The sequence below is a fragment of the Colias philodice genome, chromosome 8, assembly GCF_061535455.1.
Source record: "Colias philodice isolate Cphi_HAF_F1 chromosome 8, ilColPhil1 Martin Lab GWU primary, whole genome shotgun sequence".
NCBI classification, from domain to species: Eukaryota; Metazoa; Arthropoda; class Insecta; order Lepidoptera; family Pieridae; genus Colias; species Colias philodice.
The window spans coordinates 8,799,128-8,813,377 of record NC_143093.1 but is presented as its reverse complement, the minus strand read 5'-3'; the positions used below and the strand labels follow the sequence as shown (position 1 = coordinate 8,813,377).

The 14,250-nt window shown below is 32.3% G+C and overlaps 2 protein-coding genes across 2 annotated transcripts; one reads left to right on the top strand and one right to left on the bottom strand.

Moving 5' to 3' along the window:
* Window positions 1-217: 217 nt before the first annotated feature.
* mof (males absent on the first) lies at window positions 218-2,691 on the top strand. The gene has a single exon (XM_089698405.1). The coding sequence runs from the start codon at window positions 275-277 to the stop codon at window positions 1,643-1,645; it is 1,371 nt and encodes a 456-aa protein (XP_089554531.1). The 5' UTR covers window positions 218-274; the 3' UTR covers window positions 1,646-2,691.
* An 870-nt stretch (window positions 2,692-3,561) lies between these two features.
* Syngr (synaptogyrin) lies at window positions 3,562-13,764 on the bottom strand. Its single transcript, XM_089698370.1, has 5 exons — window positions 13,515-13,764; window positions 11,986-12,223; window positions 8,301-8,437; window positions 7,706-7,880; window positions 3,562-7,180 (listed from the first exon to the last, which is right to left on the bottom strand). Exons 1-5 carry the CDS (start codon window positions 13,614-13,616, stop codon window positions 7,149-7,151), a joined length of 684 nt encoding a protein of 227 aa, XP_089554496.1. The 5' UTR covers window positions 13,617-13,764; the 3' UTR covers window positions 3,562-7,148.
* Between the last annotated feature and the right edge of the window lie 486 nt (window positions 13,765-14,250).

The window sequence follows — 14,250 nt, the reverse complement described above, 5'->3', positions numbered from 1 at the left end:
GACAGACAGACAGAGTTACTTTCGCATTTATAATATTATATATATAATATATAATATATATATATATATATATATATATATATATATATATATATATATATATATAATAATAATAATAAGTATAAATATCACATAAATATGGATTTTCTTTAATTTTGTTCTATGGCAATATTTGTATTTTCTTTTTGTACTTACTGGCTACTCTATAATTTATTGAAAATTGCTAGTCTGTGCGAGACTCGCATGGCGTTATTGTGTATTTATTGCGCGGTTTATGGTACAGATGTTCTATTCGCGGTATAGCGTGATACCATACTCATTTATTGAAGCAATGGCCAAAGGTCAAAAAGAAAGTATCGATAGGGGTGATTTACCAAATCCTGAATCCAGAAGTACAGATAATGAGGATGGGGAATCTAACCAGGAACAACTTCTCGATATCGGTGAACACTATTTAGTGAGGCGTGTCGATGACTCATGGCGGCCGGCTGAGATAATTCAGACGCGCTACAATGCTTCGGAATCGTGCTACGAATATTATGTGCATTATGTCGGATGTGATAGAAGATTGGATGAATGGGTTCCTCGCCACAGGATTATGTCAGATAGATTTGATGGGTGTGAACAATCGAGTAATAACGCTGATCTTTTGTTGACCGACAAATCTGGGCGCAAAATAACGCGCAATCAAAAACGCAAACATGATGAAATTAATCATGTTCAGAAAACCTATGCGGAAATGGACCCGACAACAGCGGCGCTTGAGAAGGAGCACGAAGCTATTACTAAAGTAAAGTATATTGATAGGATTCAATTCGGTAAATATGAGATCGATACCTGGTATTTTAGTCCTTACCCAGAGGAGTATGGTAAACAGTCAAAGTTGTTTATCTGCGAGTTTTGTTTGAAATATATGAGGTTGGAGAAAACATTCAGATATCATATAGGCGATTGTCCGCAGCGGCAGCCACAGGGGACTGAGATATACAGAAAGGGAACTTTAGCCATATTTGAAGCAGATGGCAAAGAGCACAAACTCTATTGTCAAAACTTATGTTTATTGGCAAAACTGTTTCTGGATCACAAGACACTGTACTTTGACATTGAACAGTTTATGTTCTACACTCTTTGTGAGGTTGACAAACACGGGGCACATTTGGTTGGTTATTTCTCAAAAGAAAAGGATTCTCCAGAAGGAAACAATGTTGCCTGTATACTGACACTGCCACCGTTCCAACGTCAAGGATATGGGAAATTACTCATTGCTTTTAGTTATGAGCTATCAAGATTAGAGAAAGTGGTGGGCAGTCCGGAAAAGCCTTTGTCGGATTTGGGTAGGCTGAGCTACAGGTCTTATTGGTCCTATGTTATTTTGGAAGTCTTGAGTGTAACAAGAGGCATTTTGAGTATAAAAGACCTCAGCCAAATGACAGGTATTGCGCCCACCGACATTATAACAACTCTGCAGGTTATGAATATGGTGAAATATTGGAAAGGTCAGCATGTGGTCTGCGTTACCCCTAAGATGGTGACCGAACAACTTGCCAGTTCATATTTTAAGAAGCCTCGTTTGACGGTGGACCCCACTGCCATTCGTTGGACGCCACCCAGCAAACAAGGCCCAGCTGCTAAGTCTAAGAAGTAATTATACTCAATATCATATTTTTAATGATAAGAATAAAAGAAATCAATCATCAATAGTAGTTGACAAAGAACAGAAGACCAACGTCTTTTGTTTCTATAGTGTTTTCAACATTTGTGTGATTAATAATTAAAAGTATTATACATTTTAGTGAAAATTAGTAGGCAATTCTCTGTTTAATCTTCAGTACATTAGGAATAACACTATTAAATAAGCAATTTTTTCTGGTACATGTGTTGATGTTATATTTCATAGAAGTCTTAACACAGAATCTAAATTTAAATTGATTTGGGAGGCTACATAATCAATGAAAGTAGTTATTGTCCATCATTATACATGATAACTTAAAATCTTCAATTACGTGGCTAAGTGTTTCATAATAGTTTATGAAGAAGTGTGTCACAAAGTAGGTGTTTGTGACAAACTGTTTAGGTAACATTTATCGAGTTTAAAAATTTAAAATGTTTTTCGGTGTAAATTTCCCATAAAAAATTTGTTATTGTAACTATGAATAAACTACCTAGACATAAGAAAACCAGACTACTCTTAAGATAATAAAAAAATATATAAGAATTAACACTAATAAGACTTGTAGTAAGTACCCTAACTAAATCTGTAATTTTTTATTATTTACCTACTGAATGTGAATGCATGGATGGTTAAAATTTGTTGCACGTTTATTTTAAAGTACATACTCAGATCTGTTCACTTAAATTCAATTCAGTTCCTGTGTTATTAGTGATATTATTTAATGCCTAGATTTAGTATCAATACTAGGCTTATAAATGTTTTGTAATGTTTTAAACATTAATATTCAGTTCAAGCTAAGCTTATGTAGATGCCTCCATATTATGTAATAAGAACAATTATATTTTTAAGTTCTCAATAAGTGTATTTTTATAATCTTATTCTAAATTTGTCACTGTATGTGTCAGATTTTTTGTGAAATATCTTTCATGTTTTTTTTAGATTCTGTGAATCATTGATTTTGTGATAACCTAGCTTAAGAATAATGTGTAAATGTGGAATAAACCCTGTTGAAAATAATATTTATCGTTATTTTATTAGTCTCCTTTTTAAATCTTTGACCTTGTCCAGAAGAAGCTGATTCGTCGAAAACTTTTCGCAAGAATAAATTCGCGCGCAGCGCGCTAGTGAGACATTAGGCACGGCGTCCACAAGCAACGCGCGAATTCAAAATACGCGCGTAACTTGTTGCGTGCAGTTAAGCGCGCAACTGGAATGAATTCGTCCCCAAATGCTCAGTCCCCAATTAGACGTAACAATCTTGCGTGATTCGCATGAGAGTATCGCGACGAATTCGCCCTTTCTGGACAAGCCCTAATCGATTTTTGGTTTCAAACTCCATTGAGAGTACAGTACCTACCACAGATTAGTGAATAACTATATATATGCATAAATACTACGTTATGTGGAGTTTACAGGGGAAAACAGGCACACCTTTAGACTTCGATTTACATCGGTAAATCGAAAGTCTAAAGGTGGAATCCCACTATAGCGGCACTGTAGCGGAGGGGCGCGTGGCGGAATAAATTCCCGGGGAGTTGTCGCGACGCGGCGCTATAGTACAGCTATAACAGTAAACAGAGCCTTGTACTTCATAGGTAAGAAACGCTTATGAAGTACAGGCAATGAAAAATATTTTTGCTCTTGCAGCAAAAATATTTTTCATTGCCTGCTGTAAAAAGCGTGAAATCGCTAAATAGGCTTCTCTTTACAGCACTAAACATCACCTTCTCGACAGATGGCGCTATATTAAAAATGTTATATCTAACAATGTAAACGACTTCTTTAATAATTAAAAAAACTACTTTATCCCGTAGGGAAGTACTTTTTACTAACTGTAACTACGTGTTTCGTATAAATAATAAGGATTGTTAAAAAATAAAACACCAATATGACAATACCTATAATCAATTTATTTCCATTATTCCATTTACATTTACATAATATAACGGAATGCGATATACAACAGATTCATAAGCTCCGGAATATAATTATTACTTCTCTTTAGAATCATACTTATTGTGCGTCTTAAAATTAAATTCAATAATGAACTCAAAAAATAAAGCACATTATTCCGTATTTCATGCATGAATGGTTTCTATAATAATTCTAGACGTTTATTGCCTCATTCCAAAGTAATAATTATATTTCGCAGGTTACAATTTCTACTAATAAAAATAACTGTCTTTGGTTAACACATTTGTAACATACAAGAGGATGTACACATGATGTACATTGTACAACTTGAAATCTCTCCATACCTAAACATGTTAATAGTTTTAAGCCATAGACACACGAGTGAACAATCGGATATTTAAGTACAATTAACAGCTCGTTACTAAGTTTTACGCCATAAATATAAGGGTGTATACAGATACGATAAATACGAGTGATAAAAATCACATGCATGAACATAATATGGTATAGAATACAATGCGCGTTTTCGCAGTTTTAGTAGGGCAACATTTGACCACTTTTGTTTAACACAATTTTATTTATGTTTCTACACTTCTCGCCAAGATGTAGGTACTCAGGCTGATTCGCATCTAGATGCATTCCGAAACAAAATGCATCAAACCCAATCAAGAATAGCACTTCTTCGTACATATTGTATGTGAAAATTTTCATCGTATTTGTACCTGCACAACCCTTTCACTAAACACTGTTAGCATTAAATTCAACATTTATTTTTTTGTATTTTTTCTTTATCACCAGAACAGTTTCTAAAATATTAGAGCTACTACGATATACGTCTATGTAGGTACTTAACTCTGCGAATTGAAAAAATAATATATTAAAAATATATATGGCCATATTGCATATGTTTCATGTCAAATTTCACTAAAATTACACTAAATATAAATAAATAATATTATTAATACTGTTATTTTACACCTAGAAGCTGGTTACACTCTAAATACACGACTGATATGATATACTACTCAAATTTAAATAATAACAATAATAAATAAATAAATATTAACAAGATTCTTTCCTACCGAGTGGGAAATGATTACGATACGAAAAATGTATTTGCTAGTACAGAGCCAAACTTGAATTCGTATTGCATCAAATCCTTCATCTTTGGTTATTTCTTAACCAATATAATAAATACTTTATTGCTAAAGTTTTTACGAATAACAGTGCAAGCTATGGAAGTGAAAACAACTACCGTCTAATTATAAAAATATAACAAATAGCTATAGAACCTTTTAGTGTTAATAAAATAAAAAGACGTTCTATAGGCCAGTTAAAAAATATTTTTCACAGGAGATTTACAGATAATCCAAGTTAACATCGATATAAGCTGGCAACACCAACATTGTCTATTTACGCACACCACCACAACGATTTAAGCTTTGTACTTAAATTTTAGACCTTGCAACATTATACTTACTTCGCTAGAATAAACCTTTTACACTACATTTCTTAGGATACAAGTTAAATATTTTAAGTCGTAAACTAACACTGTTTTCAGGATATAAAATCAATATATGAAACTGGGAAAATTTATATTAAATTCAGATCGTAATAATACAAATTTAACGTTTGAAATGCACATTTTAATACATACATCAGATGTTGTAATTTAATATATTTAAAACAAAATAATAAAACATGTTTTACAATTTTTCCTTGATATTATTTCGAAAGACAACTTCAAATTCGAGTAGATATATTTAAGCTTATTCGATATGCCATTCAACGATTACTATAAAATTTAATTTTAATTAAATATTACGACTATTAGCATACCAATTTTTCAATTTTCACGCAATGTTACAAACAAGGCACATTCTATACCTTCCATCATATTTTGAATGACAGAAGATAAATGTTCTTTGTAATAACTTTTACATGAACTTTGAAACATTGGCCTTAAAATGACTAGGTTGAATTCTCCATATAGTCATAGCCATAGGATAAATACTGCGAAAATTAATATTTTAGCAACAACAATTTAATCGAGATGTATTCTTATATCTATCTTATTAAAATATGAGGTATGGCAACAGTGATCGTGTACATCTTTAATAGTGTGACAATGGCACGATGAGAAAAAAAAAAACAAATAAAAATATTCTTAATTTAAAAGACCAGTATTAATAATTATTTATATTGCAACATTTTACCATTGTTAAATGTCTCTATTGTCGGTAACTTTTATTATAAACACTCGAGACAGATTTATTAACTTTTTGAAATTATTTCTCTATTATTTAATAAGTGATATATAAATTATATATTAAATATATTTGTGAATAGGTACTAATACAATATTTTCCAGCTATTCGTTGGTTCTCCGATTACACAATTTGCTAGACAATTCGAGAATATTTTGAGATATCAAGTAGTTAATTTGCAAAACTTATTAGATTTAGAGATGACAGCAACTATACATACTACAGAAACTGTCTTTTTAAGTTGAAATAAACTATATTCCAAGAATTATTTCATTCCCATCCAAGACAATTCTGTCAATGTAAAATTTCAGGAACACCGTTTGATAATTTTACAACAATAACTCAAACGAATATCTCAAATATATTCTCGGCATCCGTATCTAAATATAACATTGAAAACATCCATGTTCTTATTTACATTTATAGGATTTATAATACAACACGTTATAGGGGGATATTGTCGAATATACATTTACCTAAAGCAGGTACTATGAAGTCATACATGGTAACTATTAGGGGCCCAAACTAAATTACGTCTCATGACTTTGACTTACCGTGAAGTCACATAATATGTTTGACACTATAGGGGTCATAAACACTCAAATAATGTGATCAACCCCTTTTCATAATATGTGACTGACCCCTTCTGTGCATGTAATTACATAACGTAATTTAGTTATGACCCCTCACCTATATTATAGTCAAATAATAAATTTAACAATCTTTAATTTAAAACATAGTTATGCTAAACCAATTTAATGCTTTCTCTGTCTATCTCGAAGATAAAGACACAGAAAGCATGAGATCTAGTGTTTCTTTTCGTATAAAATTAAAATGGTGTCTATTATACCTATTATTACTAATTTACCATATAATAAAGATTGTTAAATTATAAAATATAAACACTGCAAATAAACCACCGGTAGGTATATAAATTGATTTTTGCTATTTTTTTTTAACAAACCACCTAATGAACTAAACGACTTTATTAATTACTGAAAACTCGGAGAAAAAATAACCATTCTTGATATTATATAATTCTTAATTAATTAAAATTTTAAACATATGAAAAATAATTAATAGAACAACCACAAAATAACAAAAATAAAGATCTATATTTAAAATCACTTAAATTCAACACAACATTATAAAAATAAAGATATCAGTTTGACTGTTTTTCGAGATCTAATTAAACTATGTAGTAACAGTGTGTTTCAATACTGATTTTAAAATGACAAAAAATATACATAAAAGAAGATGGCGAATCGGATGAATCATACGACTTGCAATTCTCTTTAGTAGGTTGGGGCTGTGTAGTCGACGTTACCTGTAACAGATTTAATAGTATGTTAGAAGTTATTTTTTTATAGTTGCAAAGAAAGATCTTGTATACGGACACTCATCGGTCTGCTGGTCACTGTATGACAACTGCATAGGATAGGGACATTTTAATGTAGGTAACCTTCTATATAAAGTTCCGGAATAGGGGCACTGCTCACCTGTCTGCTGCTGCACGAACTTTTAACTGCAGAATTATCCAGAATAAGGCCACTCACCTGTCAGTTGATGTGCTAAGGGCGTGTGATAAATCAATAGCAAGTGCACAAAGCGCGGTTCGTTGCATATCAGCTGCAAAGAAAGTTCTAGAATAGTGCCACTCACCGGTCTTTTGGTGCGCGAACGGCGGGTCGCTGTACCCAATAGAAATACCTAGAATAAGGATACTGCATAGAATGTTCTAGAATAGTATCACTCACCGGTTTGATGGTGCGCGAACGGCGGGTCGCTGTACCCAATAGAAAGATCTAGAATACGGACACTGCCAAGAATGTTCTAGAATAGTGTCACTCACCGGTCTGCTGGTGCGAGAACGGCGGGTCGCTGTAGGCGGGCTGCGGGTCGGGCGCGCCCGGGTATGTGGGGAACGAGCCCGGGCTGCCCACCGCGCCCTCCACCTCGTACGCGGGAGCGAACGCCGCGTCCGCACCCATACGGAACCGCTGGAACGCGAAGAACGCGCAGGCCACCTGGAATAGATTTAGTAATAGTTTGCATATGTTACCCAAACTTGTAAGTTAGCCACTTATAACTAACAAACTGGTAACATATAACACTGCACTACGATGTTATGATTTGCAACTAGATGTGTTACGTGTGCGTAACCCCTCGAACACCTAATTCCGAATTGAATGCTGAAGCAGAAGTGTAATATAAATTGTCGTATTTTTTTCTGTAGGAAATACAAATTTAAGAAGTAGAGTTAAGATGTTAAGAGATTATAAGTAGTGTTAAATATCATAATATTGTAAGCACGTTTTTTCAGTCGATTCCAAGAACTCTGGAATCTAGTGTTTTAGCAGCATTTGGAGCCTTGAATTTAAGAGAAATTAGTAAGGAGAACTAGAACATCTACCCTAGAAAGTCACAATTTTATCACGTTAACTTACCCAGGCGAAAATAGAGAAGAAGCAAAAGGCGATAGCACCCTGCATGTTGTTGGCGGTTCCTACTGGCGGGCTTTCGGTCTTTCCCCAAGCGTTGGATAGATAGCAGAAGCCAACGAAGTACAGGAATGCCCAGAACGCTGAAATATAATAAATAGCATTACAATTTTTATCTAATTTTACTTTTCATTGTCTTATCCATTTACAATCATAGCAGACGGAACTTTACAAAACAAAAATGTTGTATGATTTTTCATAGAAAGTAACTACTCTAGGAAAGTATAAAATGATGCTCAATGACAAAAAACATTGATTTGAACATATTGCATTTTACGTAGAGTACATATTATTATTGCATTTTACTACACATTTTACACTATTGACATAGTGTAGTACGTGTAAATCTTGTTAAGCATACTCGGTAGAGCGGAAAACCTACCTTCGAACTACCTTCTACCTTCTATATTTGCCTGAGAGAAAAAAAAATTAGGTAAAATCTTGATATAAGTTATAACTTATTGGTGTGAAACCATGAACTCTGAAGAATTTTGAAAATTAAATAAACACCTTTTTGCATGTTTGCTTTATTTTAGTGTGTAAAAAACATTAGTGTGTTCTTCAGATAAAACTTTTATCTATAATATGTATCTATCGATATAGGTGTGCATTAACCGTGGCATCTATATTCATAATAAACTACGATAGGTGATACATAAAACGGTATATAAATTTAACGTCGTAAACTAAGCGTATTTTAATTTCAAGTAAACGTTCAGGAAGTTTATATTATACCTAGTTATTTAACGATCGTTTCAGAACGTTATCGTATGGTTTTTAAGACCGATAACGCCGGAAGTGGGTCAAGGTGAATTTTTGTGAAAATGTCACCTTGTTCATGTATTAGGGAATAACGAATAACTTTCTTTTCATTAGATGTATTTAGTGAGCCTGTGGGTACAATTAGGTCTATAAATTCGATCAATCAAGCTTACTTGATTGATTGAATCGGTAAAATATATGTAACTGTAGTATCTAAATGATTAATGTTACCCAATCAAAGTCAATATTTTTATTATTTATGACGATATTTTTACAAATGATGAACACGAACATAAACCTGTCAGTTTGTCTTACACCTATAACTACAATATACATAAAAACCACAACATTTTGTTAAATATTCCAAGATTGAAAGATACTGAAAAATTGAACGAACGTAACGAGGCGATATTGTTCGAAAATTGTATACAATTTGAAGTTTAACTCTAAACTTCGATGATCTTCTTTTACTAAATTCAGTACCTACACAAAGTACACATGTCTCTATAACAGGACAATACAATTTCAAAGCGACATATCATAGTTAAGTAAATCAATTAATCTAATTGATATTCATAATGTTTGATGATGTCATGCAGCATGCTTCAGTATTCACATACCTACCTACTACAGAAAAACATTTAGCTCGTCGTACTCTAAGTGTAGCATTATTAGATATAGAGCCACTATAAATTATTTATTCTGAATAAATGCGAATTAAAGAGAACTGTATATAATTGTTTAATATTTATATAAATTACAGTCTTAATTATGTGTTATCACGATTTGAAATATGCGCTTACGTGATTTACATATTTTCTATTATTGAAATATAATTTTAACAACCAATCAGGTATCGTTACATGTATTTGCTTCATTTTAATTTAAAATATCTTGCTTGGACTATTAGATTTCAATTTATCTTAAAAACATTTTCAGTTTACACCATTAAGCAATGGCGCTGTAAAAATAGCTTCCATGATTAAAATATTTCGAGAGAAACTGTTCACAGTTCGAGATTTAAATATCCAAGTCTTAAATTATTATAAGAATATAGAAATAGCACCGGCAAAGTAATAATTTGTAATCTAAGGTAATAATATTTAATGACGATACAACTACGTCTATCTCTAGTTTGGCTAGTGTACCAATTTAACTGAATTTTATTTGTACCTACAAGTTCATAAAAATAGTTGGATTCTATTGATTTTCCGTTTCACATAATAATGTAAAATCCATGTAAAACTAAACCAGTAATCACACCTCTTAATGGGGACAAATAATGCGTGATTGTCAATTTATTTTTATGAATGGCGTGACCCTATTGCGTCTTATTACCTGCCGTCAATGATTGAATTAAGGTCAGTGAATATTGAGTTTTAGGAAACCTGCTCATATGTGAACTGTCACTTGTATGACCCAAATGTGAAACTCTAAAAAGCTATATAGGTGCATCAATGAAATTGATGGTTTTTTTTAATGAACTCATTAATTTAAAAATGACTCAATGGTTTATAAGTAGCAAAAGTATCTGTAGGCTGGAAGTTGGCATAACATTGGGTGCTACAAGGAATTCATTTGGCAGTTCGAAATTTTTTACCGTGTCATGATTAAATTTAATAAGTAGTTGTATTTAAAAAAATGGCTTATCAATTTTGGCAAACTGTTGGAAATACAGACTTGGCGAACCATGACACAGAAATGGGGGACATCTGATTTAATATTGGATACAAGTCAAAAGACAGGTCAAATCAGCATGGAATAGCAGAATATTCAAAACGAGATATGACCGTAACTTTATCATAATTCGTTTACAGATTAAATTACGTTTTCAAAATATGTATGGTATTTTGTTCCTTCAGGTAGCCTATAACGTAAACGTAACTAATACCTATTACAAAGCGAAGTGTTTCCTTGAACGCGCTTCATTCGCCTCAAGAAATACTGGCAGAATTGAAATATAATTTTTGTCATGGATTGTTCTTAGGCGCTACGACCAATAGGAGCGGAGTAGCAATAAAAAAATATTAATTTTGAGAGCAACCGAAGTTGCGTATTTAATAAATGTCTAGTCTTATATAAATGTCGAGAGTGCTAAAGTAAATAAAGTTCGAAGTAAATAAAATACGACTGTCCTACACGACCACATAATTAATTAAAGCCCAGCAACATATCCTCACATTTGCCCTTTCTCTAATTGAAGGAGGTTTGACTTATACTAACTAAAAATACTAACTATGATGTATGTGTGATGTCAGGAGTTATTTTGTGATTTTATAGCTACATTATAAACTAATATTACTGAAATACAAGGTTCCAACTTCCAACTGATAATCATATAGAAAAATTTATTGGTAAGCATATGTTTCTCTAGGTATATTGCAGTGGATTAAAACTTGAGGATCCTTTTAATAATAGCTTAAGCCTTAACTATTACTTAAATACCATGATAAACGAATACTTAAGTTTTATTAAATTCGTATAATATGCAAATAACTAATTGCAATGTAGAGCATATAAAAAGTGACATCATTTCATTGTTTGTGTTAATAAACCCAGCAAATGTAAATGCTCAATACTGTTTCTAATTCAAGAAATATGACGCTGACCATAAAAAAAAAGATAAAAATAACTCTATTTTCTTCAAGATTACAACATACAATAAAAAAAGAGCGTGTGTGCCGAGTACACGCATCAGAACTCAGAAGTGAAATTTCTTTGGCAAGATTTAAAGATCATCGCCTTACTCCATGAGGTGACGGTTTTGCATGACGCGACCTTGAAATTTAACTCTCGACGCACCTAAAGAAGTTTCACTTCAAAAATTGTATACTTAACCAACATAAAGAAAAAACGACAAAATACACACCTGAGAAGCCCATATCAGCCAGCACATAATGCTTCCTGGTTTTCACAGAGGACATCTGTTCAAACAGATATTCTCCAGCTATGAAAAACACAGATGCAATAAATGCAATCACAGAGATTCCAACTCCATAGTTGCAAGCATTCGTGTCATTGTTGTAGACACAGTATTCCAGATTGTCTGCTTTGCTGACATACCAGCCCTTGGCTGATATACAGCCCATCACAATTACACTGAATAGCTGCAGGAAGGAAATATATCAACTATAGTGTCTAATTAGAAATTTTCTTGGATACACCTTGCTGAAAGAACAATATGCTCTAAAGAAACCTTTCTTCAATTGTTTTATAAATGCCAGTATTAAAATTAACAATCACTTCTATCCTTTAGAAAATGCATTATATGCATTATAATATTATGCTCCTAAAAGTGCTATATAATAAAATATTAAGAGCATATTAATCTATTCTCTATGAATATCTTTGCATAGCATAAAAGTGTCATAATTGTTGTTAAATTATTTCAATTAATTTCAATTAATAGAGCAAGGACTCTACATTGAAATGGCAATATCAGCTGCATTTTAAGTCTGTTTCATTGATTGATTTTATTGTAGTTGGTCTACAACACCTAATTCTATTCATTTATATCCACAAAAATCAATTCAGAACCAAATCTCAACATTTTAATCACTAAACTAAAGAGCACTCTATCAGTAGAAAAATCTAATTCTTTCTCTATAACAATTTAATTTGAAGTGACCTTGTTGCAAGAAAGTATTTTTGTAACTTAACATAGGATCAAGTTTATTAATGGTGAACTTGCATTACTGCATCTTGGGACTCACTGAAAAACTACTCATATGCTTTTATTAAAAGAATTGTGACTAAGAAACTGTAAACTTTTAACTGAAACCATAGATTATTCACACAAATTTTTACATTAATCTCATATGTTGATTTCAAAATATATATTTCCCAGAATTAACTATTACCAGAACACAAATACACACACTACTTGAAAAATATTTAAATAATATTATTTAGATTTTGGGAGACAAGATACAATAATTAAGTAGGTAGTAGGTATGTAGAGCTTTCAGGTGCATCAATATTTTAAGCCAAGAATTATCTCATGTCAAACTTTAATTTTCAGATTTGAAATTGAATAAATTTTATTTGTTTTCAATACAAATGTGTAAATTATATCATCTACCTAGTTGATTTTATGCATTGAATTTTCAATGTCACAAATTAATTACCTTCGCATGTCATGATATAAGGTTTTAATGATGTCTTTAAATTTAGCTACAACATAAATATAATAAAACAGCCCACATTTATATTATATTATATATAGCGTTTTTCCGTAAAAATAAATATTTGCGGAAAATTTAAAATTACAATTTTATGTAGAGATTCTTGTTTCAGCTAGCATTAATTGTAACAGTTTCAATATCTCTAAGCTCTACATCATTGTTCATCTACTAGATATAGTATGGATTTACGGTAACATTGAGAGTAATCTCTTACCCAACACACCGCCCTGACGATTACAGTGGGCTTTTGGACAAAAGCTTGAGGGTCGAAGGCGCCTCCAGCCTTTCCACCACCATAAGCGCCCGAAGTATCCATTTTTACAAATTTAAAATAATTTTACAAAGCGCACTTTCCAACCTTGCGGCTCATCAACGTCTATGACCTCGCAAACTGAATCTTTATCTACGAATTGTTATCGATCGCGCAGCGCAGGCCGCAGACTCAGAGCCGCACAATAAACAGGGGAAACTTGAGACTTCATTTACTATGGACTGGGGAAATATGCCAGCGCCATCTGTTGTTATAGCCGGTGTACTAAAATTGCAGCTTGTTTTGTATGTTAGTATCTCCTTGTGTCCTGTATAGATTTACTAACTGGATTTACTATACTAAAAGTAGTTCATAGGTTCAAGTGTTTTAATAATACTTTTTATTTCAGTCTCTAGCCTAATAAATTGAATGAAGCGAGTTAATTCAAAGTAAATTTGATTTGATTTCATTGATTTTAATTATATAACGATGGAATGTAAAACTATCAAAATGATAATGAGGTCATATTATAGATGTTTCACTATGAACATTTTATTGCATAGAATAATAGATGTCGCTAGTGGCTTAAAATTATGTCAAGTGCGAAATTAAAATCACGTATTTGGCAATTTTCTTCCGAAAGTTGCCATTACTTGAGGTCATGAAATAATGTTTTTCAGTAGGTATTTCTTAATAATCC

Coding starts and splice junctions, on each gene's coding strand:
- Syngr (XM_089698370.1), bottom strand. CDS start 13,616: ATGGATACTTCGGGCGCTTATGGTGGTGGAAAGGCTGGAGGCGCCTTC. Junction 12,224..13,514: donor TCGTCAGGGCGGTGTGTTGG/GTAAGAGATTAC, acceptor TCCTTCCTGCAG/CTATTCAGTGTAATTGTGAT. Junction 8,438..11,985: donor GGCTGATATGGGCTTCTCAG/GTGTGTATTTTG, acceptor ATTATATTTCAG/CGTTCTGGGCATTCCTGTAC.
- mof (XM_089698405.1), top strand. CDS start 275: ATGGTACAGATGTTCTATTCGCGGTATAGCGTGATACCATACTCATTT.